Here is a 26,733-nt window from a genome sequence, read left to right as displayed (position 1 = left end):
TTGGGGGGAATCCACCTCTCTCTCGCTCCCTCCTGCTGACGGCTGCTGGATCACCGGCTCCTCTTCATTCCTCTGGGCTGCTCCTTGTCTGCTGGGGTGTTCCACCATGGGGAAAAACGATCCAAAACAGTCCAAGATCGCATTTGAGCTCCGTAAGTCTTCTCGCCAGGACATTGCAGAAGCCGGTGTGCCAACTCTGCTGTCAACGTGGAAGCCCCCCCCGACCCGGGAGGACGACCTTAAGGCCATCATGCTGGACGTCAGGTCCACGGTGACGGGCATTGCCGCCCAGCTGGACTAACTCTCAGCCCGCTTGGACGCGGTGAAGGCCTGTGTTGATTCCCACGACAATAGACTTCTACACGCCGAAACCAGGGTCTCGGACGCGGAGGATGCTGCCGCTCAGGACCGGCAGAAACTGCTGAAGATGGTCAAGATCCTCACCATTATCCAGGACAAGAATGAGGACTTGAAGGCCCGCTTCCGGAGGTGTAACCTCCACATTACTGGTCTCCCGGAGTCCACAAATAGTCCCAGGATGGAAGACTTTGTGGAACAGCTGATCAGGAAACTATTTGGAGACGTCTTATCTTCGGTTTTCGTCGTTGAGCGAGCTCACCGTTCTCTTGGTCCTCGTCCCGGTCTGCCCCCTCGTCCCATCATCGCCAAGATTTTGAACTACTGGGACGCCATCCTCCGGGCTGCATGTGACAAGGGCAGCATCACCCACCAGGGTAATACACTCTCCTTCTACCCAGACTACACCCTTGCTGCCCAGGCAGCTCGGAGAGAATTCCTCCCTGCCAAGCGCAGCCTCCTAAAACATGAGGTTTCATATTCTCTGGCCTACCCGGCGAAGCGGAGAGCCAGCCATGGGTCAAAGACATGTGTCTTTCCAGACCCTAGAGAGGTCCTGGCGTTCGCTAAAAGACTGGATAAATATTCTCGCTCCTCCCCCTCTACATCTCAACCAGATGGGTCTGGCCGCCTTAGCGATAACGACTGAGCGGTGCACACATTACTGGATTATTGATTGCTCCCCTCCTTGAATGATGTCTGACAACTACACTGCTTGGCCACCCTGCTCCTTTGCAGGGGTGTATTCCTAGCCCTGCCATGCCATGCCCTCACGGGAGGATTCCCTCTTCTCCCTCTGATCTTCCCTCTCCTAGTTGTGGGATCCCGGGGTGGGGTGGGCGGTCAACTCAGCCTGTTTGGGGGGGTTGGAGTGGTTGGGTTTTTCTGGTCTGTGGCTGGTTTGTGTGGAGGGGGGTTGCGGGATGTTTTGTTGATTGGGGGTTGTGTGGGATGGTTGGGCTTCTTTCTGTATGGGATGTTGGGGTGGAATGGGAGGGGGGTTTGGTGGGTGGGTTCCTTCTGGTTTGGTTTCTGACACAATACGAAGCTTGCTGCACTACTTCGTTGCCATTGTTTATTTGCTCTCATAATTTGCTCTATGGTTGTATCATGCTATTTGCGCAACACCATTGCAGGTCGCTATCACCCTGTATTTGGTTTGGATCCGACTCCTCTATGGTGCTATCTTCTATGTCTTTTCTAGATGATGCTTCCCAGTTACGTCTTGCAGCTCCACTCGAGTCCTCACAGGTGCTCCTGCTGTCTTATGGGTCACGTCCCCCCGGTGTATAGCTTGCTGGTTGCAGAGGTCCTTTTCTCTTGTGTCACTTCCTCCAAGTCACGCCGGCCCGTTGGTAGCTCATGCTGTCCTTTGATGCCCCTGGGTCCGTGGGAAACCGCTCAAGGGTGGTCTCTACTCCCCTGCGCTGCTCCCTTATTTGCTATTCCCAGCTGTTCTTCACCTTCCCCACTATCAAATATGTGCTGTGTAAGACTGCGCCGCCTACTGCGCGCTCTGCATAATGCTGCCTCCCGCCACGCTCCCTATGGCTGAAATAACCTGTTGGACATGGAATGTCCATGGCCTGAACTATCACCATAAGGCTCGCCTTATCGATGCACATCTACAACGCCACAGGATGGACATTTGCCTTTTAAAGGAGACGCACCTGCTTCCTGGCACGGTCTCCAGACTTAAATGTCGCTACTGGGGGGGGGGGGTCCCATTTTTCCACCTTCTCATCCTATGCTAGGGGAGTCTCAATCCTGCTCCGTCGCCGCCTTCCTTGGCAGGCCTCCCGAGCCCTCGTTGACCCTGAGGGCAGGTATGTTGTTTTACATGGTTTACTACTGGCTCAACCTGTTACCATTGCCGCGGTTTACGGCCCGAACTCTGGCGATCCGGAGTTCTTATATCACATCTGGCATCTTACAGGTGGGCGTTCTTCGCTCTATTCGCTCTACCCTGGCTAAACTTGAGGGGGAAATTCAGGACTTGAATGCCGCCCAGGCGGCGTGCCCCAGCCCAGAGACGTTGGCGCTACTGCGTCAAAAACGCTCCGACTTTTTCGGATGAGGCAAGCCGCAAGCTGTCCTTCCTCGGCAGGGAGGGTCGGGCCCGTCGCTTTGGAGAGGGGGGACTGCCCTGGGCGCACCCTTGCCAACCTTCTGCGCCCTCCGTGCGCAGCTTCCTATATCACAGCCCTCAGTGATGGCGGTCAGGACCGAACCACCTCTACGGAAGAAATTAAGTCCGGTTTCCTCGCTGTTTACTTTCAGCTCTACTCTGCCGGCCCCTCTCCATCCCCAGAGGGGTTTGACCAGTATTTCGAGTCCATTGCCCTAGTTTGGCTCGACTACCACCGAAAATGCCTTGACTAGCATTTCTCTAGGGAAGAAATGTTGGCAGCCACCAGCAGCCTTCCCAGTGACAAGGCATCGGGCCGTGACGGCCGGCCTGCCTCTTTTTATAAATAGTTTGCCACCATTTTGGAAACGCACTTGGCGGCTATGTGCAATGAGTCTTTTGACACTGGCATCTTTCCGCCCCCTCTCCCTTATTAATATCGATAACAAAATCTTTGCCAAATTAATGGCTTCTCGTTTCCTTTTATTAATGCCCACCATTATGCTTCCCGATCAATCTGGTTTCATCTCTGGTAGGGCTACCTCCCACAATCTCTGCACTAGCTTTTCCGTCTTACATCAAATTAATCCTAATCCTCCGGCCGTGGCTGCCCTGCTTGACGCCACGAAGGCGTTTGATACGCTGAAGTGGCCCTTCCTTTTTTATATCCAGCCGCGTATGGGATTCAGCTCCCACTGTCTGCGTAATATTAAGCTCCTTTATTCCAACCCCACCGCTCGTCTGCGCATTAATGGTCAGGTGTCCGACCCCATCAACATTACTCGTGGTACCAGTCAGGGGTGCCAATTATCGCACATGCTTTTTGCCATCGCAATGGAGCCTCTGGCCGCTCGGTTATGGCAGCACCATACTCCCAGAGGAATTGGCTTCTCGTCCCGCTCCCTCCTAGTTTCCATGTATGCGGACGATATTACTCTCTATGTCCGTTATCCCCAGGACAACCTCAGTCCCTTGGTGCAGGAGGTTATTCGCTTTGGTTGGCTCTCAGGCATCCAGGTAAACTGGAGTAAGTCTGTTCTCTTCCCTTTGACGGATGCCACCCTCCCCTTCGTGCCAGATTTCCCATTTGAGTGGGTATCCGGTCCCACGTGCTACTTGGGCATTTGACTGAGTAGAGACTTGGGCGATCGATGGACTGGCTCGAATCTAAGATCACTCTATGGAGCCACATGCCGCTGCCCCTGGCCGGTCGCATCGCTATAGCCAAGATGGTGGTCCTTCCTAAATTCCTTTACCTCTTCTCCAACATACCCATACCCCTAACTGTCGCGTGGCCTGAGAATTTAAGCAGATCTCTAGCCAAACAATTCCCTCTACTCACTCTCCATCGTTACAGGACACACTCCTGTTCTATCAGCTGCGGAATACCTGCCGGAAACTGCACCCTACCTTCCCACAACCCCCCCCCCTGCTTTCCTGACCCTGGATTTTGTATACACTTCCGCGTCGCCACACAAGTTAGACATCAAACTATACGTCTTTGCCCTGTTATCTTCCCCCATCTCCTCGACCAGGGAGCGCAAAGCGTGGGGCGCGGATCTTGGAATTGATACCTCGGAGGCAGACTGGCTTTGTTGCTGTAGTCAAACTACAAAGCTCTCCCCGAACTATCGGCTCCGCTTGATTCATTTCAAGTTCCTACATAGATTTTACAGCACTCCTGTGCATCTCCAGCGGCTCGGGCTTATCCCTGAGAACTCTTGTATGCGTTGTACCGCCCCAGCCGCGGATTTTTCTCATTTGGCATGGCTTTGTCCTAGGGTTCAAGAGTTCTGGCAGGCGATTTGCTCCACTATCTCGGACATCACCGGCGTGGCTGTGTGCCCTGATCCTCTCCTGTGTCTCCTCGGCTTTGTTAGATTTTGCCCTGACGACTCTTGCCGGCTGATTGCGGTGCTTTTGGTGCTGGCCAGGCATAGAGTGGCCATGTGTTGGGGTCAGCGGCCAGCTCCTAAGGTTGCGAGTTGGCTGGAAGACGCCTCCCGCTGTCAGACGCTTGCATCTGAGTTTTGGGATTTGATGCCCGCCAGGTCCCGCCCTGTTGACATATGGGGCCGCTTGGTTGCCTATCTCCTCTCCTGTTCTCACTCCAGTGCTGCTGCCTCTCCCGCGCTCCCCGCCGGCCCTTTGCCCGCAGCGACCGCAGATATTGGTCAGTGACTGTCCCCATTACCTTATCTCCCCAGCGCCTCTGCCGTTTCATGTGCCTCTCCGTTGTTGTTTTTCAATGAGTGTTCTGCAGGGGGGAGGGGGAACTGACTCAGGGTTCACAGTGCTGAGATGGTGTCACTTCTGCCCTGTTGTTCGATCAGCCCCTAGTCACCTACCCCTTCTTCCTCACTCCCGCCCTAGCAGCGTTGCCTCTCCCGCGCTCCCCGCCGGCCCTTGGTCCGCGACGGCTGCCAGTGCTGGCCTGCACCGGGCCCCTAACTGCCTTTCCCAATGATGCCCCTACAACCTTCTGTCCCTCTTGGCTATGGTTCACGTACGAGCGGACGTGACCCTATGGTTTTTCTGGCACTGCTACTTTATCACTCCTGGATCCTCATGTCACCAAAAAACTCCTCATTGTACTTTTTTGCCTGTCTTGGACTGCACCTTTATGTGGTGTATTGTGACTCAGCATAAAATGTATCTCTGGGTCTTATGTTTCTGGGTTGCAACCAACATTAATATAAAAATAAGAGTTTTTTACTTTTATTTTTTTATTTGCAGTGGAGTAATTATATTTGCATAGCGCTATTGCCATTGGTGTAAAAAAGCAAAAGTAAAATACATTGTAATTTTCAACGTCAACTCTTAACTTTTAACAAATCTAAGACCTATTGCATTGCAAGTGCTTGTTTAAATAGCCTGCTTTGTAAAAACTTCCATGCACACAGGAGAGGTGTGTTTCATTATCATGGCTCAATATATATTCCCTGTGGAATCAGTTATTTATGACACCAGTTTCAGGATACACTGTCACAGCAGAGCAAAGAACTGTAGACGTTTTAATTTTAAAAAACCGACATGCCTTGCTTTCGCATATAAGCTTTTTATAAATTGTGTACTCAAGGCTAAATAGGCATTGCTGACAGTGTTCACTGCCCCAATTAATTCCCAATTGCTATTTACTTACAGTTGCCATTTGAGAAGTACAAACTGCTTTATGAGGTGATGGGAGACCATGCCTAAAATGTGCTTTTGTTATCATTTACCAAGGCCTTTGGCATGCAGTAAAATGGTCCAGCCTTGGATCTGCAAGACTAAAAAGATAATGGCCACTGCGTCTGACATTCCCCTAGTTCGAAAAAAGCTCTGCAGGAAGGACAAGTAATGTTTTATTTGTTTTGCTTCATCATCGATTAAAGCAGGCTTAGGCGAACTGTAAACAAACATTTAGTCCTCTTACTTTGGCCATTCATTGTGTTCTTTCAATACATTTTACATCAAAAGAAGGGTAAAGAATACTGAAATGCTAACAGAAGAGTTGGTGTTTCAGTTATAGTAGTGTCAGCTGTAAGGCCGGAAATCACTCACTTATAGTTACAGTCAAACCCGCCAGGCTGCACGTTTCAAAAGTAGAAGGCAGCTGCAGCCAAAACAGACCTGTTTTGAATGCACAGCAAATGGCGCAAGGTAAGAGCAAGATTTTCAATTCCGTTTACAACAGAGCTCTGTAAACCACAAGCATTGGTCTCCAGTGTTCCTTCCTAAAGAAATAAATAGTGCTCACAAGCTCTGAGTAACAACGCATGAAAATGGAGCCGTCCTTGAAAATGGGCACAAGCGCTGCCTAGGCGAGAGTTAAAAACTGAAAGGGTAAGCAACAGACGGGGAACACACATGGACAGGTGAGTTGGGATTTGAAGAGGAAGCAGTATGAGTGCACGAAAAATAGAAACATGCACCCCAACCCAAATTGAGTGCATAAAGAGAAAAAAGTATTTTCCTAAATGTAAGCAATGTAAACAGTGAAAGCATACAATTCAGCTGATGAAAACGTTGATAAAGAAGCTATGCTCAACGGGGGGGATAAACAAGGGGAAGGAAAATAATTGATCAAAAAACAAGGAAATGACGCTGACAAGAAAGCCAACCAATGGGGAGCAGTGGGCAGACTCTAAACCCCACTTCAAGTATTATTTACAGTCCACAACAGGTCTTCAAATACAAACAGCTAAAAGCTTTCTGTAAAGGAGATCTAATTATAATGGAAGATCTGACAAATAGCAAAAAAAAAAAAACATCTTTTTACTTATGGTAGATGATCTCTGTGGTCGTGTTCAATTTAACAATGAATACATTTTTCCAACGTGAGAGCTGAAAATATACCTAGTATAGCCGCTGGTGTTATTTCATCATTGGCCGCAAACTTGGATTGATCCGTGAGGGGGGTCTATGGAATATTCAATTTGATCAAAAAGATCTCCCCCAACTGCTCCGGCTTCTTCATTCGAACCGCATGGGGCAGCCTCAGTGACAAGCAAATCTTCTGAATCTTGTAATATGGGAACTGGTACTGGTACTGACTCCTCCCGAGTCAGAGAAGATTGTGATCCTGACCCTTTCTCGTTATCCCCATGTCCTTCTCCTAGACTTGATTCACTGGCTTCAGGTTCTATAGCACCTTCTTCTGTTCCTTGATCTATTGCCACTATTGCCTCAGAATCCTGAACGGGAGAAATCTTATCCATTAGAGGAGAAGTTTTCACTTCAAAACCGGCTGACATGGTGTGATCCCCTGCCAGATGTAGTATTTGGGGTATAACTTTAAAGTAGGAGCGTAAGGAGGGGGTAATCTTGGCTTTTTTCTCAGATATGGTATTCTGCGTTTTAGTTTTTGTTTTAGATTTGGATTCGAGCCGTATTTGGTGCCTCTTCCTTTGACCTGTGTGCTTAAGTAAGGAGGGTTTTTTGTCTTCACCTGCTACGGTGTGGTCAACCACCCCACTAGGTGAGCCTAATATCTCAACCTTATCTTCTAGTAGTGCACCTTTCTTCTTCCGCCCTCTTTTGCCGGTAGCTTTGGTTTTACTGAGGGGGGGGGGGGGGGGGGGGAGGCTGTGTTTTTGCAATAGACTCTGAGGCAACTACTGGCTTTATTGACCGCTCTTGACCTGACAAAGTTGTAGTAAGAGGATCCGAAGTAACTAGAATCCCCTTATCTCCCCCTCCACTATATCCGACACCGCTGATGATATAGGTGCTGGTATGTGTGTTAACTGTATACCTGGCAGTTTAGTTACAAGTTCTGGGGCACTACGCAAGATTTTGTCAGAGGAGACTGCGTAATATGGCTGCCCCAGACTTCTCAGTAACCTCCCTCTCCTCAGCTCCAGCGCGGCTGACTTTAAACGGAGTAACGATGGTTGCGGTAATTGAGGCTGTTTTATCTCACCCGTGGACTCCTGCAGATATGACTGCAAAACCCTCTCAGGGAAATCTAAGTAGTAGTGATTAGGGGGCCTCTGTTTACCAAAGTAAAGGCTTACCGTTTCTTTAAGGGCTTCGGCACAGTTCACTTATCTCAGTCTGTGAAAACTGCCAAAGCCCAAGCTGTAGGAGACTCGATGTATTCTTCGATGCAGCTCCGCACTCTCCCAAACGGTTGTAAGATGAGGCAGAGCAGAATTCAGGGCTGCGAAGCACTTGCAGCCGACAGCAACCCGCGTTCTCCCCGCCCTCAGCTGCCGTTCCGCACTCAAGCAGAAAGCGGACTGCTGGTGACTCAATCTCGATGTAGCGGGTCTGCATTCCCAGCCACGAAAGTCTCCGGTACGGCAGAGTCAGCCCGCGAAGTCAGGGTTCAGCTCCCCAACTATTGTGAGTGTCAGAATCAAAATTTCTGAGATAATTTACATGATGTGGCGATCTTCACCAGGAGCTCATACCGGAGCACCGCGACCGCTTAACCAGCGGACACCATGTTTCTCCGTCCCCATCAATCGAAGTTTGCGGCCAATGATGAAATAACACCAGCGGCTATACTAGGTATGTTTTCAGCTCTTACGTTGGAAATAAGGAAGGGCTTTGAGGAGTCTTCAGCATAGAGCATAATAGTAGAGGGACTACTTAAGGCGGTCCCTGTGTGTTGTACACCTGATAGAATTTATTAGCCAGGTACTGGCAGCTTTAGCAGCTCTTGCGCAGCATGGTGAGCGCGTTCTGCTTTTAATACCCTGTTTTGCATTTTTGTTCGTTTTTATTTTTATTCACCCTCATTTTAATTGGCAGCATTTTCGGGGCTCTCCCCTTACCTGCACCATAATTGTGAGAGCACCGCCGCTTGAGCGGGCCCGCTTCCGGGGTGGCTGAGGGTTTCTCTTGCTTCCCTAGCGGGCGCCATCTTGAGAAGGGCTTTGACGCTCTTCCAGCGCCATCTTGAGTGTACTGGAGGGTCGCTTTGCTCCCCACCTGGAGGGACTACTTAACCAGTCCTCCGAGCGCAGCGGGATCGCGCAGCGGGTCGGCCCCTGCTTTGCCGGAGTCTTGCCAGAGTCCTGCCCGTCAGCGTCTCGGCAGCGGATGGGGCTGGACGGCTATATGTCTTTTTATCGTCTGAACCTCTGTGCTGTTTCACAGATATGATTAGCTATACTTCGGCAGATTTACTTGCTTTACGCCCCCCCTCCCCGTGGCCAATGCCATAATATCTTCCCTGGCGGTCGGGCCTCAAGGAAAGGGTGCTCGATCTGTGGTTGGCATTTTCCGATGTCTACTGGAACTGCGCTGGATAATATTCCGGCTCCTTTCCGAGGGACTCGGCAGGGTTGCCCGCTTTCCCCCCTTCTGTTTGACTTTCATATTGAACCTCTCGCACAACAACTGAGGAGAGAGAATGCCATCATTCCTTTTTGTCACAGAGGGTGGGAAAAGAAGGTGGCGTTATACGCTGATGACCTGCTCGTTCCTACATCAGACGTAAAAACTGCACTCCCGGTTATATTTGAAACTGCTAAGGGGTTTGGGAAAATATTAGGCTACCAGATCAATACATTAAAAACAGAGATTTTGGTCTGGATTGACAATCCGAGTTCCTTGGAAATACAGGAGGGTGAATCATGACGATATCTGGGCCTAAATATCATAAAAGATATTAATAGACCTGCCATAGTAAATACTATAGCAATCATTAACGAATGTAGGAAATTAATGCATGGTCTCACCTTCAATTATCCTTGATTGGGAGGGTTAACCTCGTAAAAATGGCCATTCTGCCTAAACTTTCTTTTCTTTTTAACACCATTCCCCTTTATTTTGATCAGACTCACATAACTAAAATACAGTCAGATATCACTTCTTTTATCTAAAACAAAAAAATACCAAGAATAGCTTGGAAGAAGCTTAGACTGCGATGGGAGAAGGGAGGATTAGCCGCACCAGACTTAAAATTATATTTGTGGGCTTTTCAGCTATCACACACACAAATGCTTCTAAAAAAACCTACTGACTATGGGATAGGATTAATGTTTTCGGCCATGTTGAAAGGGGAAGGCCTCAGCCAGTCGGGATACTTATTTAAATTTGGTAACCCGAAATTCTTCAAAAAGATCAAATTGAAGGTCCCGCTTGGTTTGGCGAAAACCTGGTCTGAGGTAATAAAATCAATTAAACAGGGGTATTACTGTGATAAAACACCGCTTTGAGGGGTTACCTGATAGTCCAGCCTGGTTGGAAGATACCCTAGCCACTCCTTTGAGAGAGGCAGGCCTTAAAGAATGGGGGAATCTTTTCTATGAGGGGGACCTGCTTTCATGGGAGTATTTACAGAATAAAATAGGTCCAACCCTTTCGAGGTTTAAATACATACACAGTCATATAATGATCCACCAATAAAACGAAATAGGTTTCCTCTTGGTGGGCATAGTAAACTAATAACTAATTTGGTATGTACCCCTTCAACCAAACGTGAGATTTCACAATGGTATAAACTCCTACGAGACGAATCAGATGGGGAATTTAAGTTACCAACTCAACTTTGGGGTGACTTAATATTGACTTAACAGGGGTGTGGAATTGTTTAAAAAATGTACTTGTCCAGTGGACAAAATTGTGCAGAAAACTACTTGTCCTGCAAAGAAATCTACTTGTCTTACCTATTTCCTAAATCAGTTAAACCGACCACCAAAATTGTACGTTTGATCTTAGAGAGTGCATTTTAGGCATCCTAGTGCTGAAGCATTGGGAGAACAATGTCCACAAAGAGGGAGCATACAGGAATCAGAAATTACACTTTACCCGGTGTATGCTATACTGGTAAATCAATATTGCATATTTACATGACGTATATTTTTGTACAAGATATTTACAATGAATATAAAAGATTGTCACAAATCAGCTAGAACCAAGACTGGCATGTTTTAATAAAGTACACAGTGGTATAAGCAGACATCCAGGGAGAACCATGAATAATGTGACTGGCAGGACAAATCTAGCAAAAAAAGATCTCCGGGGCCTGATGACAAAAGCCAGAAGAATTAACTTGTTTGTTTTCAAAACTTTCTCCATTTTTTCAGATGGAGGCTCGAGAGTACTCTAGCAAATTGTAGGTGCATTTTGATAGGACATAGGCGCAGACACTGAGGATTTTGACCAGAAACAACAACTTATGAATAGTTTTTACTTTGTGCTATCCAGATTTGCTCAACCATCATTTTGTCCCGGAAAGCCAAATCACAAGTCTGCAGATAGACAGAAAGGAATGATAGGTTATGGAATAGGGTCAAAAATCAATGGCAACTTAAAGAAAGGGTTACATAGTTGGGTGTTAGAAAGACAACATAAAAAGTCAGACATTTGCAAAAGAAGAAGGAGGAATGGAAAAATAGGATAAAAAGAATGAACTCACAGTAAATGCGATAGTCACCTTGGTCATGCGGTTAATATGGAGGTGGCTGCCCCAGTATTCAGCCTCCAAAAATTGATAACATCCCCAGAATGTTATTAATACTTCGCAAATCCGTAGGTGTCTCCCTCAGGACAGCAGCCAGAGAACAAGTCAATAGAGACCACTGAGGCAAGTGTTGCACCTGTGCACTGTACACAAGATTTTTAAAATGAAGCACCTGTCAGTGTCCTCCAGGTGTAACATGTTCTAAGCACGCCCGACACCAGAACATGGAAAACCCTCCATCACATGTATGACAGAGGTAACAAGATTTACAAACATTCACATCAGCATTACAGTGGGAGTCAGTGATGATCAAGAGGTTACATGGAGAGCCAGTGATGTATCGGGGGGTGCAGGGTGGGTTACGGAGGGGTGCAGTGATGCCCTGAGGGAGGAGGTACACAGGGTGGCAGTGATATAACAGGGTGGGCAGGAGGGAGGAGTTGCAGAGGAAGGCAGCAATGCCCTTAGGTGGGGGTTAAAGTGGGAACCATGGATGGCCCATTAGTTAACATCTAAATATGGAAGAGGTCCTAAAGAAGGAACCACTTATGGCTTCGGGGTAGGGAATACAACAAAGCTAGGGTTATGCTGATTTTTAAAGAAGAGAGATGGTTTGGCATTTAACAGAAAAGGGAGATGAGAAACACAGGGAACTAGATGGTTAGTAGAGGGCAGAAAGGAGGGAGGGCAGCAGGGAAGTGGAGGAATAGTGGTTTTACCCTGGTAGTTTGAGAGCAAAGGAAGGGAGCCAAAGTTGGTTAGCTATGTATAAGGATATATATAAAAAGCAAAAAAAAGGGGGCTTTTATTGGGTAAAAAAAATACAGCATGCGAGTTAGACTGGGTCACAATGGTAAACTGTACCAATGGCAGAGACTTTAGACACAGCAAGAGAAAGGAGATGGGGTGAGCAGGGAATTAGAAAAAAGACAAGTTATGAGACCGCAAACAGGAGAAGGTAAGGGTGGTAGACATAGCTTGAGGTGGTTAGGGTGTTACGTAGCAAGTAGAGTATGTTCTATAGTTGGTAAGTTTGTAATTTATGCCGGCTGGCACACAGCATAAGTACACGTTCAATTGCTTCTGCTGCCTCTCCTGAGAGGTTTGCAAAGATAGCTGTTTCTGCTTTAAGCAGCTTCTAACTGGAACTTTTCCATGTGATGTATTTATTTGTTTTGCATAGGATCACTTTCCAGTAGAAAGAACGTCCTTCCTGACTGCCTGGGAGTAAAAGTATTGGATCTGTGGTGTAATTTCATGTTCAGCTTCATTGCAAGATGTAGCTGTGAAAGAGAATCCGGGGTTCTATAGGCAAATTTTCTTTGGAAACACTTACATTACCTTCTCAACGCAGTTTACTTTCCTATCTATTTTTAAGAAACACGTTTCTGTACACTGCATAAACCCACTGTCCTGCCGTACATGCTGCTTTATTTACCCCTCCCAGTACATTTGAAGTACATTTCTGCCTTATGTAGGCACACAATGCGCCAGGCTCTTATGGAAATGTGGCTTTATTATCAGCTACCACACGAGGGCGCTGAGCCTCCAATCACAACCACTTAACCACTTTGTGTGATCCTGGGCATGTGTTAAATTAAAGAGATCACCCTTAGTTTAGCGCCCCAGTGAATCCCTAAAGTCACGCTTACTGCTGCACAGAAAAGCATGTGAAGTCCCTGACAATTTTAAATGCAAGGTTTTGGTAACGTTACTTAATTGAAATTAAGGGTCAAAGGGCCAGATAAGCCACGAGGAGAGTTAAAGGCATAGTGCAGGCACCGTGTGAAATGCGAGAGGCTTATGGAAATGGAAGTACTGGACGGAGCTTTAATGTACACCCTGGTTGTAACATGAGATGTCGAGGGGCAGGGAGCAGGGGCTGCAGGTGAGCCTGGTGGGGGGCACAGGCACCAGATAAGTGCAGAGGGAAAGCAATGTGCGAAGGGAGGGGGCCGTGAATTACTTCACTCCAGGACTCAAATGCGAGCGAGTGGGTTGCGACCTGAGGGCTGTATCTGAGAGGCCCAAGGGTAGCGCATCAAAAGGGTGAACAGAGAGCCCAGGTGAGAGCAGGGTCTGCCAGGCTCTTACCCGCCAGTGCGGTGGCTGTTCTCGGACTGCAGAAGCTGCATCATTTTTCCCTCTTGCTCTAAGGATTGAAAGAGACAGAAGAGGAGCCTGGAAGCTGCACGAAAGCTGCGTGGAGACCGCCAAAACCTCTCAGCTGACAGCGCATTGCAATTTGTGTTTGAACCTGCCAATTTGAACATATTCATTCTCCTATTCAAATTCAATGGAGACGATGCTGCCTAAAATTCGGAGCGTCCGACTTTGGAGCTGGGAAAGTCGGTTCTCCGTGTCTGTTCAACATCCTGTGAATCTGGGCAAATCTTTTAATCTCCCCGTGCCTAAAAATAAAATATGAATCCCTGTGTAATGTAACTGCATCTCATACAAAGCACTTTGTTTCCGGCTGGTGTCTCGATTACTACAGTGCACAGTCTTCTTGTCCTTCGGACAAAACAGACATTAAAACTTCTTGCCCTTGCAAGAAATCTAGAGGTCTTGGGCGTCGGGCGATAGGAATTCCCCTCCCCTGCTTAAGACATACAAGAACTTTGGTCTACCTCATTTGAGCTCTTAAAAAGTATGGTGAAACCCTCATGGCTTCGCAGAAACCATCTTTTTACCCTTCATAGGGCGTATTACTCTCCCCAAAGATTATCCAAATTTGCCTCAGGAAATTCAGTGGCATGTGCAAGGTGCGGCCTGATTGCAGCTTCAGATATTCATATGTTTTTTGAGTGTCCCCGAATTGCATCATATTGGGAGGCCATAGGCAAGACTCTTACGGCATCGTTAGGTATCCCAATTATCATATATTTACCATTAGCGATCTTTGGAGTCCTGAGGAAAAATCAAAACACAGCCAATAGCCTGGTCTTTTACACGATCCTTCTGGCAAGGAGAGAGATCTGCAGGAGGTGGAAGGATTATATCCCTCCTTCCCATGGGGATTGGTTGACATCTACTTTACAGACTGCACGTATTGATCTAGCCAGACCAGGAAACCAAAACAAAAAGGGCCTTTTGGCATTTGTTTGTATGGGCACAATAAAGATCCGGGTTTTTTCCCCCCCCCGGGTCCCATGATTACACTACTATGGTGCCAAATCCAAATGTTGTCCAGTCATACTCCGGCCCAGGCCCAGCAGTAGGCCTCCCCATTGGTAGCCTAAAAGGATATCAAGCTGAGACAGTTGCGGGATTTATGTCCTTCCCCCTCGAATTTAAATGATCCCTCCCAGTAATAATACTGTGTCAACGGTACCAATGCTTATTCTAAATGGCTTTCTTAAACCATGGGGGATATGAGGACAAAAAAAAAAAAAAACAATGAATACATTTTATTTCTTCTGAATTTAAGTCAGTCATTTAATTCAAGTACATATTAGAAGTCCAAATTTAGATAACCCTTCAAATTGCGAAATTAAAGTCACCCTTCACTATTTTCCAAAATAACGCTTTTGGCAGAAAAAGTAATTGGCATAGGGATAAAAGCATTCCATATCGATCCATGGTATGTAGTGTAAACATGCAGTAATTAACATGAAGACCATTATGATGAAATCTGAATATAATGTTAGTTAACCCCTTGTGTGCTTCGGACGGCCCCTGGCCGTCCCACGTCACAGTGGGCGTGTGCTGATGACAGACAGGCGCCGTCCGAATCCCGCCCACTAATTAAACCCCCTGCACAGCGCAAAAATGTGCGCAGTGCAGAAGGGGATAAAAAATGTTTTAATTAAGAATTGAAAGAGGACCTTTAAAGCAATACATAAAGTGCAACTCATAACATGCCAGTGCTTTAGAAAGTAATCGCCATGGCTCATGTTGCTAACTCTTTTCATGACAAAGTTCTGACACTTAGTTCAGCAAGGCGACTTTGTAAGAGATTTCACTGTGAGTGCCACATCTACCAGGACATATGTGCAACCCACATAAGCTGTAAATACAAAATGATTTCATCTAACTAACAAAAATAACTGTTTCGAGGCTAATTAGCACATAGTAGAAAAGGAGCTTATTGCTGCTGTGATGAATTGCAAGCGCGAGTGCATGTGTGGCCTAGTTGAGAATGCTGAATTTCAAGAAAAGATCAGGCCTGGTCACTAAATGAGAGCTTTCAAGTGTGCATTTCTACATTCAAATGATGATCACCTTCCAAAACCGTGGACAGAACATGGCACACTAGAATGAAATATGTTAGATTAGACTAGACTTCACTTAGGAAGGAGTGTAAAATTAGAATAAAGTCTTAACTTAGAGTTTATGGTGGCGATAAATTCACTAGTAAGTAAATTATGTTAATATGCATCCCACTACAAAGGGTCTGTCAGCAAAACTCGGATACCGATATAGAAAATAAGAGTTGCTAGTGCAATGAAATCTCTTAGGGTTATGCATAAAGCCAATGCCACTGCACATCTACCTGCACAGCGCTTGCATGGTGCTTGTGAAATCTCTTGCATTTAATAGATCTTAAAGGGGGCTCTTACCAGTTCCCACAAGCCGAATTGCTGTCTTCATCCGCTGTTGTGTGGAACTTCTTTTTTTTTTTTTACTTCCCCTGGCTGCACGCATTTACAATACTTCTAAAGCTGTTCCCACTGTTTAAGCCCCATTCCCTGTCAAGATAAGATTTCTTCCCACAGAAAAGTTAGACAGCTTTCAACAGTATGCTGGAAGGCTTGCTTTGTATTACTTAGTTGTGTAACGCAGATGCTTTAGCCTTAGAACGTTTGTGGCATTTCCTATTCATGACTCAGTGCCTTTCTTTGCACTTTGTAGGCATGATCGGATTGATTTTTTCAACTTAACCTCTTCCGTGCGTCGGACGGCACCCAGTCGTCTGACATCACAGTGGGCTTGTGCGGAGGACGGCCGGGGCCCGTCCGAACCTCGCATGCGTCAAATTCCTCAGCACCGCGGGGAAATTCCGGCTGCAGTGAAGCGGTTATATTATTTGGTTGTTATGATCAAATTCTAAATGTTGTAATAAACATTGGGGGTTTAACAAAGTTAATATAAAAGAGCTTTGCTATATTTAACTACTAAACAGGCAGCCAGAAGTGCAGTTACCTTGCAGACAACAGGGTCATGATCTCAAGGGAATTGATTTGAATGGTGCAGCAGGTGTAGTGACTGGGGCCAAAAGCTCTAGGAGCCTCAGTTAACCCAGATTATTGCTAGATTTTACTATTAAACAAAACAGTCACAATTGCATTTATCTAGCAGGCAATAGGGTCATGATCTGAATGGTGCAGCAAGTGCAGAAGCTCCGGGACCAAAAGCTCTTACTACTGAACAAGCTGTCTCAAGTGCAGTTATTTTGCAGACAACAAGGTCATGAAATTGAATGGTGCAGAAGGTAAAGTGGCAGCAGAGCCTAACGCTCTAGGGATCTCACTAAACACAGAATATCGCTAAATTGTACTACTAAACAGGCAGTCACAAGTGCAGTTATCTAGCAGGCACTAGGGCCATGGTTTCAATGGTGCAGTGTCACCGGGCACAACAGTTTCAGAACTCCTCTAAACACATAATTTTGCTATTACATCAATAAATTATACTATTTCATTCCTTCATTTTTCAAAATGTTGCTATTACTTGCCTGCAATATACCACTAGTAACAGCACAATATATTGCTTTTTTGTACATTAAGGCTTCATAACACTTTAACCGACTTACTATAACGTATATTGTACAACTACGCAGAAAGCTAGACTTTCAACAAAAAACTGCTCATTATTAATCAAACAGGCGAAACCTAATGCATTTACTAAAGCCCGTTTCTTCAGTATTCGACAGAAAGGCAGTACGTTTGTGCCTGTCTAGCTACAGTAGCTTAAGGGACCCAAGCGCCAGAACACAATAGCAAGAATAAAAGGATGTTAAGGTGCCTTAATTATTTTTAATTAAGGAAGAACAGGCCGAAAAAAAAAAACAAGATGTCAAAAATTAGTCATTGACTCACAAACAGTTATGGAAGATCTTAAATCCTTTGCGATGGACAACTATGATGTATATGACTAGTATAGGCATAACACGTACAGCAAAAACAAAAAATAGAAGCACGCTAGGAAAAGAATGTTTGTGTGATGCAGTATAAGCGAAATGAAGCTGTGATAAATAAGTTACTTATCAGGTCTCAACAACACACATTCCTGACTTGCATATATGTGTGCCTGTGGGCGTTTATAGTATTTGGAAATATAAAAATCGAAATCTACGTGAATCAAAAATCACATATCGGTTTCCATAGGATCATACTTCACGGTGGGGAGCCTGTCATCATGAGAAGCAGCACTCAAATAAGCAACAACTATACAATTAATACGAACAGACAAGTGAATGTACAAAGACGTAGTACACACGAACACGGCCGTTATCCGGTACCAATTTGCTCATGGGTGACAAGTCTATTCAAATGATTAAATAATAGGGAGAAGCGTAGACATTTGCAAATGTATTAACACAGCCTTAAAAGCAATTAGGCACAACTTTCTTGACCACTAAATCATTATCAGTATGTAGGCAACAACCAGCTAAGTGTAGCAAAGAAGGGGTGAGGCATAACAAAAACAGACAAGGGCAATCCTGTGGCCTAACGGCTAGAGTGGTCGACCTTAACATCCTCGGATTATGGGCAAAATCACTTAATCTCCCCGCGCTAACATAAAACATGAATGAGTCCATCTGTAATGCAAGTGGTGCTCATGTAAAGCGCTCCGATACCTTTGGGTCAAATTCGCGCTATTGAAAACCACATTCACCCCTTTAAGTATAATTGAACGTTTCTGTATTAGGGCAGCAAGCTCACCTTTCACACCAGTACTGGAACAGACGAATTCAAAGCAAAAAATAAAAAAAGTATGCCTGTGCAAAAAAGTAGGAAAAATTGCAAGTATACGTGTCAGAGTAAAAACAGTCGTACTGAGGAAGCATTGTTCAATGAACGAGCTGCCTGGCTAATATGGATTGCCTTAAAACAATACAGAATAAGGAATTACGCGCAGCAACCAATTTCCTGAGGAAAAAGGTAAGTAAAGAAAATTATGGATCATGTTGTAGAACAAGGAGGATGCCATGGGGATTTATTTACCTACAAATGAAAGCTGGCTAAAAGCAAACCCATCGTGTCGAAAAAAAAAACGGAGGAAGAATCTCGAACATGTATTTGATACAGAAAAAACGTAACTTCACATTTAAATGGCCATCACTACCTTTACGGTCAACCAACGATCTCTTTGTCTAGTCACCTGTGGCATATCTAGAAGGATCCGCTAGCACAGAACACATAGTGTTCCACTTAACTTAGATAGCACAATAAATCAGTACCCTAGCCAGTGATGGACTGAAACCATTACAAAGATTCATCCACGTTTTGACAGCACTCCGCTTGCCAGAACATAAAAAAGGCTGGACAGATATGATACAGCCTCAACCCTAATCTCAGAATATTCGGACGCAGGTTTAAAAATCATATCTGTGCCCTCAATCACATAAAAGTTCCTAACAACGCGTATCCATCTGTAACAAAAATATCGTTCTTTCATCAGTGCAAAAAGAGTTAAAGTTAAAACAAGACAGAAGGATGGGCAAGTGATACATAGGCATGGTCAACTAGGATTTTCAACAGATGCTTTGTTTTCTGTGTCTAATAAATCGCCTATGCCGCGCCCCCACACAAATGTATATTTAAAGCCCAGGAGTAAGAAGTGGTGGTGGGATGGTAGAATTCGACTGCTGCCGATACTTACATCCAGAAACTCAAATCTCTGTGCACCTACCCACACCAAAATATTGACCAACCGTGAAGCCCTGCGCCCACACCCCACACAACAGCATTCCTCATTTAGAAGACGGACACACATTGAATTTCGAGCTTCTTCTGCGGTGATGGTCATTTCAATATATTACTATTGAATTCTGGTTTTCTACTCCCTCTTTGATAGACCACCATCAATCGCGTTGACCCAGATCGCTGTCCCCGGATAACCTCCATGTCGTCGCTTTCCCTGTGCTGCTTGGCCTGAGCCTCCTCTGCGGTTACCTGGGGTGAGGCGTCGCTCCCCAACGAAAGGCAGAGGCGGTGGTGTTCCATGAGGCTGTTCCTCGCCGTGGGACATCAGACCGCACCGCTGCGGGGAATGTCCCCCAGGAGACCCAGGCAGCGGGGCGCACCTCCTGCGCTTAGGAGACTGGGACTGCGGGCTAAGCAGGGCCTCGAACTCCATGGGCCGCTTCAGAGTGGCACCGCACGCCATGTCCGCAGCCGCTTACACCGCGCCCCTGGGCAACTAGAGGACGGAGAGACGCCCGGACACGGTCAAGGGAGCGGACGGAGATAAATCCCCACACAGCCCACCGCCGCCCTGAGCAGCACTTTCACTTTGACGAAGAAACAGCAATGGCGTCTCTCTCCCGGCAGCCTGCCAACCGTCTTCGATTGGGACGTCACCTAAACGTCACACAGGGTACGCCTACAACAGCAACGTGGGGGTGGTGGGGGCTCCCCAGGGTCACAGACTCGGGTTTCCCCTAGAGATAGTTTTTTCTCCGACCAAGACACTGGTACTTTTGCAGAGGCTTATTTTCCGTTACTTGCCTGGAATAGGTAATGGAGCTCACTCCTCCACTTTTTTAAAATTATTATTTACATGCCTGACGCCTTCGTTACAGCTGTATCGGCAATAGGCGAGACTTATAAAACGTAGCGGCCATATTTAAATGACCAGGAGCCTTTACACGGTCAATACTGTCTAAAATGTGTTCAAAACCCGTGGATTTAATTCCTTGTGATTTTTCATATTCATCTAGTTTGTATAACAATTCAAGAAATAGGTTTGGTCGCTTTCAAAATAGGGTTCCTACAAATGGATTGACCGATTATAAGATTAATGTATCCTTTCAACCTTTGCAAATATGTAGCTACGGTTTAATGTGTCTGTAGGCAACGCATCGCATACAAACAAATCAATGGCTTGTTTTTCGTTCTAAGTTGTCTGATTTGGTTTCCGAGGTTTGTACTTGCAGACGCTGCAGCTGTGAGTGTCTCTCCTCTCTGTCTTTCACCCGGTCATGCTTTGGGTTTGGTCTTACCCATTCACTGTGAGCTCGAAACAGATGCTGGGCCATCACAGCTGGCAATTTTTAAAGGAGTGGCAGGAAATAAAGCTTTGTGCCAGTGTGAAAAAAGACCGCATCACAGAGTTAAAAGAAACAAGCATTGGCATAGCCAATAGGTCTCGCCTTTGGTAACTTATAAGTATTTAGCCAGAGATATTGACTTTGCGTATGTTTTCTGTGCTGTACAGAAGTCTGCAGCATGCTTCAAAGTTATAATAAAGGAGTGTGAGAAGCATTTTTGTTACTTTAGATATGACTGAGAAAGTATTATGTACAACTAAGCTACCATATTAAAAGCTATGAGTGACGGGATTAGATAGCCGGTGTGCTCAATAATGTACCAGCTGTGGGTAATCACAACCATGTTAGAGAACCATCAAAGAGAGTAGCCCAACAGTCAAGATGGTAATGGGTCCAGTTGCATGATTGATAGAAAGAAACCCATCTAAAGATATTCAATTACTTAACAAGCATTGGAAATGCAATAGATCTCGCAGCATTAGAGTTAGTGCTTTTAGAATTGTTTATGGGTTTTTTTGTAAATCTTTAGCATTTTTGTTTCCTGTAGCCAATGCTAAAGAATAAAACAAAAAAAGCCATAAACATTTCTAAAAGCTCTAACTCAAATGCTCCGAGACCTATTGCACTGTGTGAGGGTGAGGGGTTGAGGGTGAGTGAGGGTGAGTGAGGGTGAGGGTGGGTGAGGGTGAGTGAGGGTGAGTGAGGGGTTGAGGGTGAGTGAGAGTGAGGGTGAGTGAGGGGGAGTGAGGGTGAGTGAGAGTGAGGGTGAGTGAGGGTGAGTGAGGGTGAGGGTGAGTGAGAGTGAGGGTGAGTGAGGGTGAGTGAGGGTGAGTGAGAGTGAGGGTGAGTGAGGGTGAGAGTGGGTGAGGGTGAGTGAGGGTGAGTGAGGGTGAGGGTGAGTGAGGGTGAGTGAGTGAGGGTGAGGGTGAGTGAGGGTGAGGGTGAGTGAGGGTGAGTGAGGGTGAGGGTGAGTGAGGGTGAGGGGTTGATGTTGAGGGGTTGAGGGTGAGTGAGGGTGAGTGAGGGGTTGAGGGTGAGTGAGAGTGAGGGTGAGTGAGGGTGAGAGTGGGTGAGAGTGGGTGAGGGTGAGTGAGGGTGAGTGAGGGTGGGTGAGGGTGAGTGAGGGTGAGGGTGAGTGAGGGTGAGGGTGAGTGGGGGTTGATGTTGAGGGGTTGAGGGTGAGTGAGGGTGAGTGAGGGGTTGAGGGTGAGTGAGGGTGAGGGTGAGTTAGGGTGAGGGTTTGAGGGTGAGTGAGGGTGAGGGTGGGGGGTTGAGGGTGAGTGAGGATGAGTGAGAGTGAGGGTGAGTGAGGGGTTGAGGGTGAGGGGGTGAGTGAGGGTGAGTGAGGGTGAGTGAGGGTGAGTGAGTGAGGGTGAGTGAGGGTGAGTGAGTGAGGGTGAGTGAGGGTGAGTGAGGGTGAGTGAGAGTGAGGGTGAGGGGTTGAGGGTGAGTGAGGGTGGGTGAGGGTGAGTGAGGGTGAGGGGTTGAGGGTGAGTGAGGGTGAGTGAGGGTGAGGGGTTGAGGGTGAGGGGTTGAGGGTGAGTGAGGGTGAGTGAGGGTGAGGGGTTGAGGGTGAGTGAGGGTGAGGGGTTGAAGGTGAGTGAGTGTGAGGGTGAGTGAGGGTGAGGGAGTGAGGGTGAGTGAGGGGTTGAGGGTGAGTGAGGGTGAGGGGTTGAGGGTGAGTGAGGGTGAGTGAGGGTGAGTGAGGCTGAGTGAGGGTGAGGGGTTGAGGGTGAGTGAGGGTGAGTGAGGGTGAGTGAGTGAGTGTGAGTGATTTGGGGGGTAGCTTTGAAATCAGTAGTCTTCGATCTGAACCGGGTGTGTTGGAATGTAAGGTGTCTGGCAGTGGATTAATGAGTCATGACCTGTATTTAAGACCATCCGCCTCGATATCAGGCGAGACGAGATTTACTCGTACAACCGTGGGCTTCTGAGCAGAGCTTCGGGCATAGACACTTTGTTTTTAAAATAAATTAAACACTGCTCTTAGTCCCAAATCAGACACTCTATCACTGACGCTTTGGGAGCTTACGGGATTATTGCCCCAGCTACCATGTCAGGGATGGAACGAGAGAAGCACCGGGAAGCCAGCAGCTCCCAGTGCAGGATATGGGCTGCCACGGTATACAAAAAGAGAATGATAGTAGGAGACTCGTAAAGTGCAAAAGGCATATACGCGAACAGACAATTATATAAAATCGGTCCACCAATGGTGCCAAAGTAGGAGATTGCGAGGGCGTTAAAGTTTGTGGTCATGAAGAGAGCACTTCCTCCTCCCCACGGGGTCTGTAGAAAAGAGCAGAGGAGGGAGAGAGGCTTGAATGGAGCGAGGGGAACCTGCATAGATAATGAGCCCCATTCACAAAAATGCACGGAGAGGGGGAGGGGAGATGCTCGCAGCCTCTGCTGAGAAGGAGCTGAGTGCAATTAGCTGCATCCATCACAGAGAAGAGGAGGGGGCTTGGGGGATGGGAGGGGGAAATGGGATGTGCCAATTTGCCAGCACATACAAAAACATCCGCTTGCTGCCAAAGGCAAGAGACACTTTTCCAGACAGGGGGAGGGGAGACAAGCATGGGGGAGGGGAGTTATGACTTATAAAACAAACCCCACTTTAAAAATGTATAATACGCCATTGTGAGCGAGCGGAGATAAATACATGCCAGGTGGTGGGTGCCCAAGTGTCACTAAAGCTAGGGAAATGTGTGTGGGGCTGGTCCGACGTGGCGCTCTGAGTGACGGACCAGGAAGTTACATAGCGCCTTCGATTAGATCTGGCAGCTGTTTAATTGGACAACAACAAAAAATCAAATTGGATTGTAAAGAAATCGCTAAACCCTTTCATGTTATTTTTGCACACCGCAAAGTGAAAGAAACGGGGCACGAGAAATTGTTCACCTAAGTCCTTTATTGGTGGGGAGGGGGCACATTTTATGCGGTGGCTCATATGGTGGCTTTAAGTTTAGTTGTGCTTGAATGTTACGGTAGGTGTATTGGGCACGCAGCTAACATCAGACACACAATTAAGGGGCATTTTAGCAAGGGAAAGGTGTCTTAGTAAATAACGAATTGCGTTTTTAAAGCATAGAGTAAAAAAATGCCTCTCCGTACTTACGTTGTTGACATGAAATTGCACGTCTCGGCCGGAGCAGGGGGCGGAGCAGGGAGAGCGGGCTTTGGAATGTAATTGACACGGCCGGCCGGTCGTGAAACTGAAAGCATGGCCGGCCGGCCGTGAAAGCCTTTGATGCGGCAGGGGAAATGCGAGACGGCGGGGAGGGGGCGGAGCGGGTAAACAAAGACGGACGTGCACGCGCTTTTAAGCTCAATGCGCATGCGCATTGAGCTTAAAAGTCACGGGCACTGCAAGGAATCGCCACGATTCCTTGCAGTGTGGATAAAGAGTAGATAAGTCCCAATACTCTCGCCTTGCTCGATGCGCATGCGCATCGACAGGCGAGACCTAAAAAGGGACTTCGGGAGAGAGGGCGGTGAGGTAATGTGACAATAGCCGAAAGGATGGGAATGGTAGGATTTGAAGGGTAAGCAGGCCTGTGATGGTAGTGAAAGCGCTCATCAGCTGGCCCTACCTAATATAATCTTAGTGATATGGTGGGAAAAAGGATCCACCCTCCGGTTCAAATCTAAAATTGAGAATGAGAAAGGTTGGTCTGGCCCAAAATAGTATATAATTTGACTAAAGACACAAGGGAGGAAGGGCGTCTGTGATGTCTGCTTTAGTAAAGGTACCAGAGACAGCTTGAGGTAAGAGACTTCTTTATTAGCACCTTCACCAACAACGACCATAACTGACACCCTCAAACAGCCAGAGTTCTAAACCTGTCATAGAGATGCGGGGGTCATACCATTCTGAGGGGGAGAGGGGGTGAAAAACAGTGCCACTCTGTCACACTTCGCTCTCCACATACAAATAAAGAAATAATGGAAAACACCAGAGAAAAGGGCAAAGCTAAAAAAAAAAAACAGGGGAAAAGGGTAGATGGAGAAAACGAACACGTATCATGCTACAAAATCTCTAAGATAAACCGGTCTCTTGATAACTCTATCACTCTTCCTTTGGGCCTCTTGTCCACCCTTGTGAACATTTTGTGAATCTTGTTTTTTGTAAATTGTTCGACACACATCCACCCTCATACCGAACTCCAGAACATTCTTTTGGACCAGGAACAACTACTATCCTGTTTTTATTCCAGATATGACCATCATGTGTTTTAACCGCATTCCTAAAACACTTCACAACTTGTAATCACCTTGTGAATTTGGACCAATCAGCACAACCTTTGGGAGCTTTAACCTTAATGAAGTCCCCCACATAAACAGACACATTTTTGACGTTTTTAGCCACGTCAAACATGACCTTTCTCTTTTCTTGAGCAATGACCAGTGCATCCAACCAGGATTTACTTTGGTAAAGGGTGCTCTTCCCTTAAACAATTCAAATAGAGACTTTCCAGTGGTCGTGTGAGGAGACATACGATAACCAGAAAGTCTTTTGGATAACTCAAGCTTCCAATCCAAATTGTTGACTCTAGCCAATTGAACACCTTCTTTAAGAGCCCCATTGGTCTCTGGATGATATAAGGCAGAAGTTTTGTGTACAATGCCACACTCATTCAAGTAATTGACCACTTTGCGAGAACAAAACTGCACACCATTGTCAGTTAACAAGTAACGTGGAAAACTCTCACGTCTAAAGATGTTATCCAAAAATTTTATAACAGAAGAGAAAGATATATCATCTACACACGACACTTCTACCCATCTGGAATACAGATCCATGAGGAATAAAACATAGGGATTTGCGTGTTCTCTCACTGGTCCCATAATGTCCATGGTAACTTCTTCCCAGTCATACTGAGGTAGAGTTCTACACACCATGGGGGTTTGTCTAGTTCTCAACCCTTTGTCACTAAGAAGACACTCAGTACAGTCCCTGATCAAGTGTTCTACATCATGGTCAAGACCAGGCCACCAGTAATCTCTACACATTTTACCCTTAGTTTTTACAAAGCCCATGTGGCCCTCATGACCCAATTGTAATATCCCACCTCTCAAAGTCACAGGAGGAATCAACCTTGTGCCACGTAATAAAAACCCCTTGTCCACAGCAAGTTCATCTATGATCTTCTTCCAACCTCCCTCACACTCGTTAAGGACAGAACAGTTACGTTTACCTGAGCTTACCAAATCTTTGACCGTACACAAAATGTCATCCTTCTGCCACTCAGTCAACCACTCATCTTCATTTATGGTTCCCTCAGTCACCTGACAGACACTCACTTCATCTTCCTCACACAAATTATCATCAACAGGAGAGGGAGGAGTAGAAATGGCAACCAAACGTGACAATCAGTCAGCAGAAAAATTACTGGCCCCTGTGACGTATTGAACAGTGAATGAGAAATCTTGCAAACCAACAATCCACCTCCGAATTCGAGATGAGATCGAATTTAGACCCTTCTTATTGAAAACTTCAACCAGTAGTTTGTGATCAGTTTGGACATAAAACCTGACACCCCAAGAAAATGTTTAAATCTCAACATGGACCAATAAACAGCAAGAGACTCCCTCTCAATGACTGAGTAATTGAATTCGGCATCTCTGAGAGATCTAGAGATGCAAGCAATAAGATGCTTGTAATAGAGTTGACGGAAACGCCAAGCTATCACTCCTGCCTTTGTATCCCCATGACAATGCAACCGCATATAGCAATACAATAGGGCCGGGGAGGAAGGAGTTAATACCGCCTGCCTCTCCTCGCCTACAGGGATGTCACGGACAGCTGAGTGCTTAGGATCAATCAAGCCACAGAGGGGCGGGGTCATGCCCACTAAAGGCGGACCTGGAGAACCAGGAAGGCACGTTGTAGTGCTCAGAGGAAAGGGAGGAGAAGGAAGACGCCGTACTACAGGAGCCATACCAGGAGCAGCGCTTCACAAGTGACGGGAAGGATACCACAGAGAGCCCCAACCTTCAGGACCTGTAAAGAGACCGAAGACTCGACTCCTGGACAGAGGAGTGGTGGACACTCCCGGAGGACGCTGGAGAGGCGCCGCAGCTCAGGAGAGTTGCAGAGGACGCGGTACATGACTTGGGAGGGAGTGTAGGGAG

At 46.6% G+C, this 26,733-nt stretch overlaps 1 protein-coding gene across 1 annotated transcript in view; it reads right to left on the bottom strand.

The window, feature by feature from the left end:
- AKIRIN1 (akirin 1) overlaps positions 1–19,921 on the bottom strand; it is a 110,880-nt gene extending 90,959 nt beyond the window's left edge. The window contains exon 1 of the mRNA XM_086956429.1: positions 19,505–19,921. Within this exon, the coding sequence (XP_086812555.1) occupies positions 19,505–19,718 (214 nt within the window). The 5' untranslated portion in view covers positions 19,719–19,921. The remainder of the gene's footprint in view (positions 1–19,504) is intronic.
- Between the last annotated feature and the right edge of the window lie 6,812 nt (positions 19,922–26,733).

This window comes from Lissotriton vulgaris, chromosome 2_1, assembly GCF_964263255.1.
Source record: "Lissotriton vulgaris chromosome 2_1, aLisVul1.2, whole genome shotgun sequence".
NCBI lineage: Eukaryota > Metazoa > Chordata > Amphibia > Caudata > Salamandridae > Lissotriton > Lissotriton vulgaris.
Note: the sequence above shows the minus strand (reverse complement) of the source record. Positions and strands in the feature narration are given on the sequence as shown.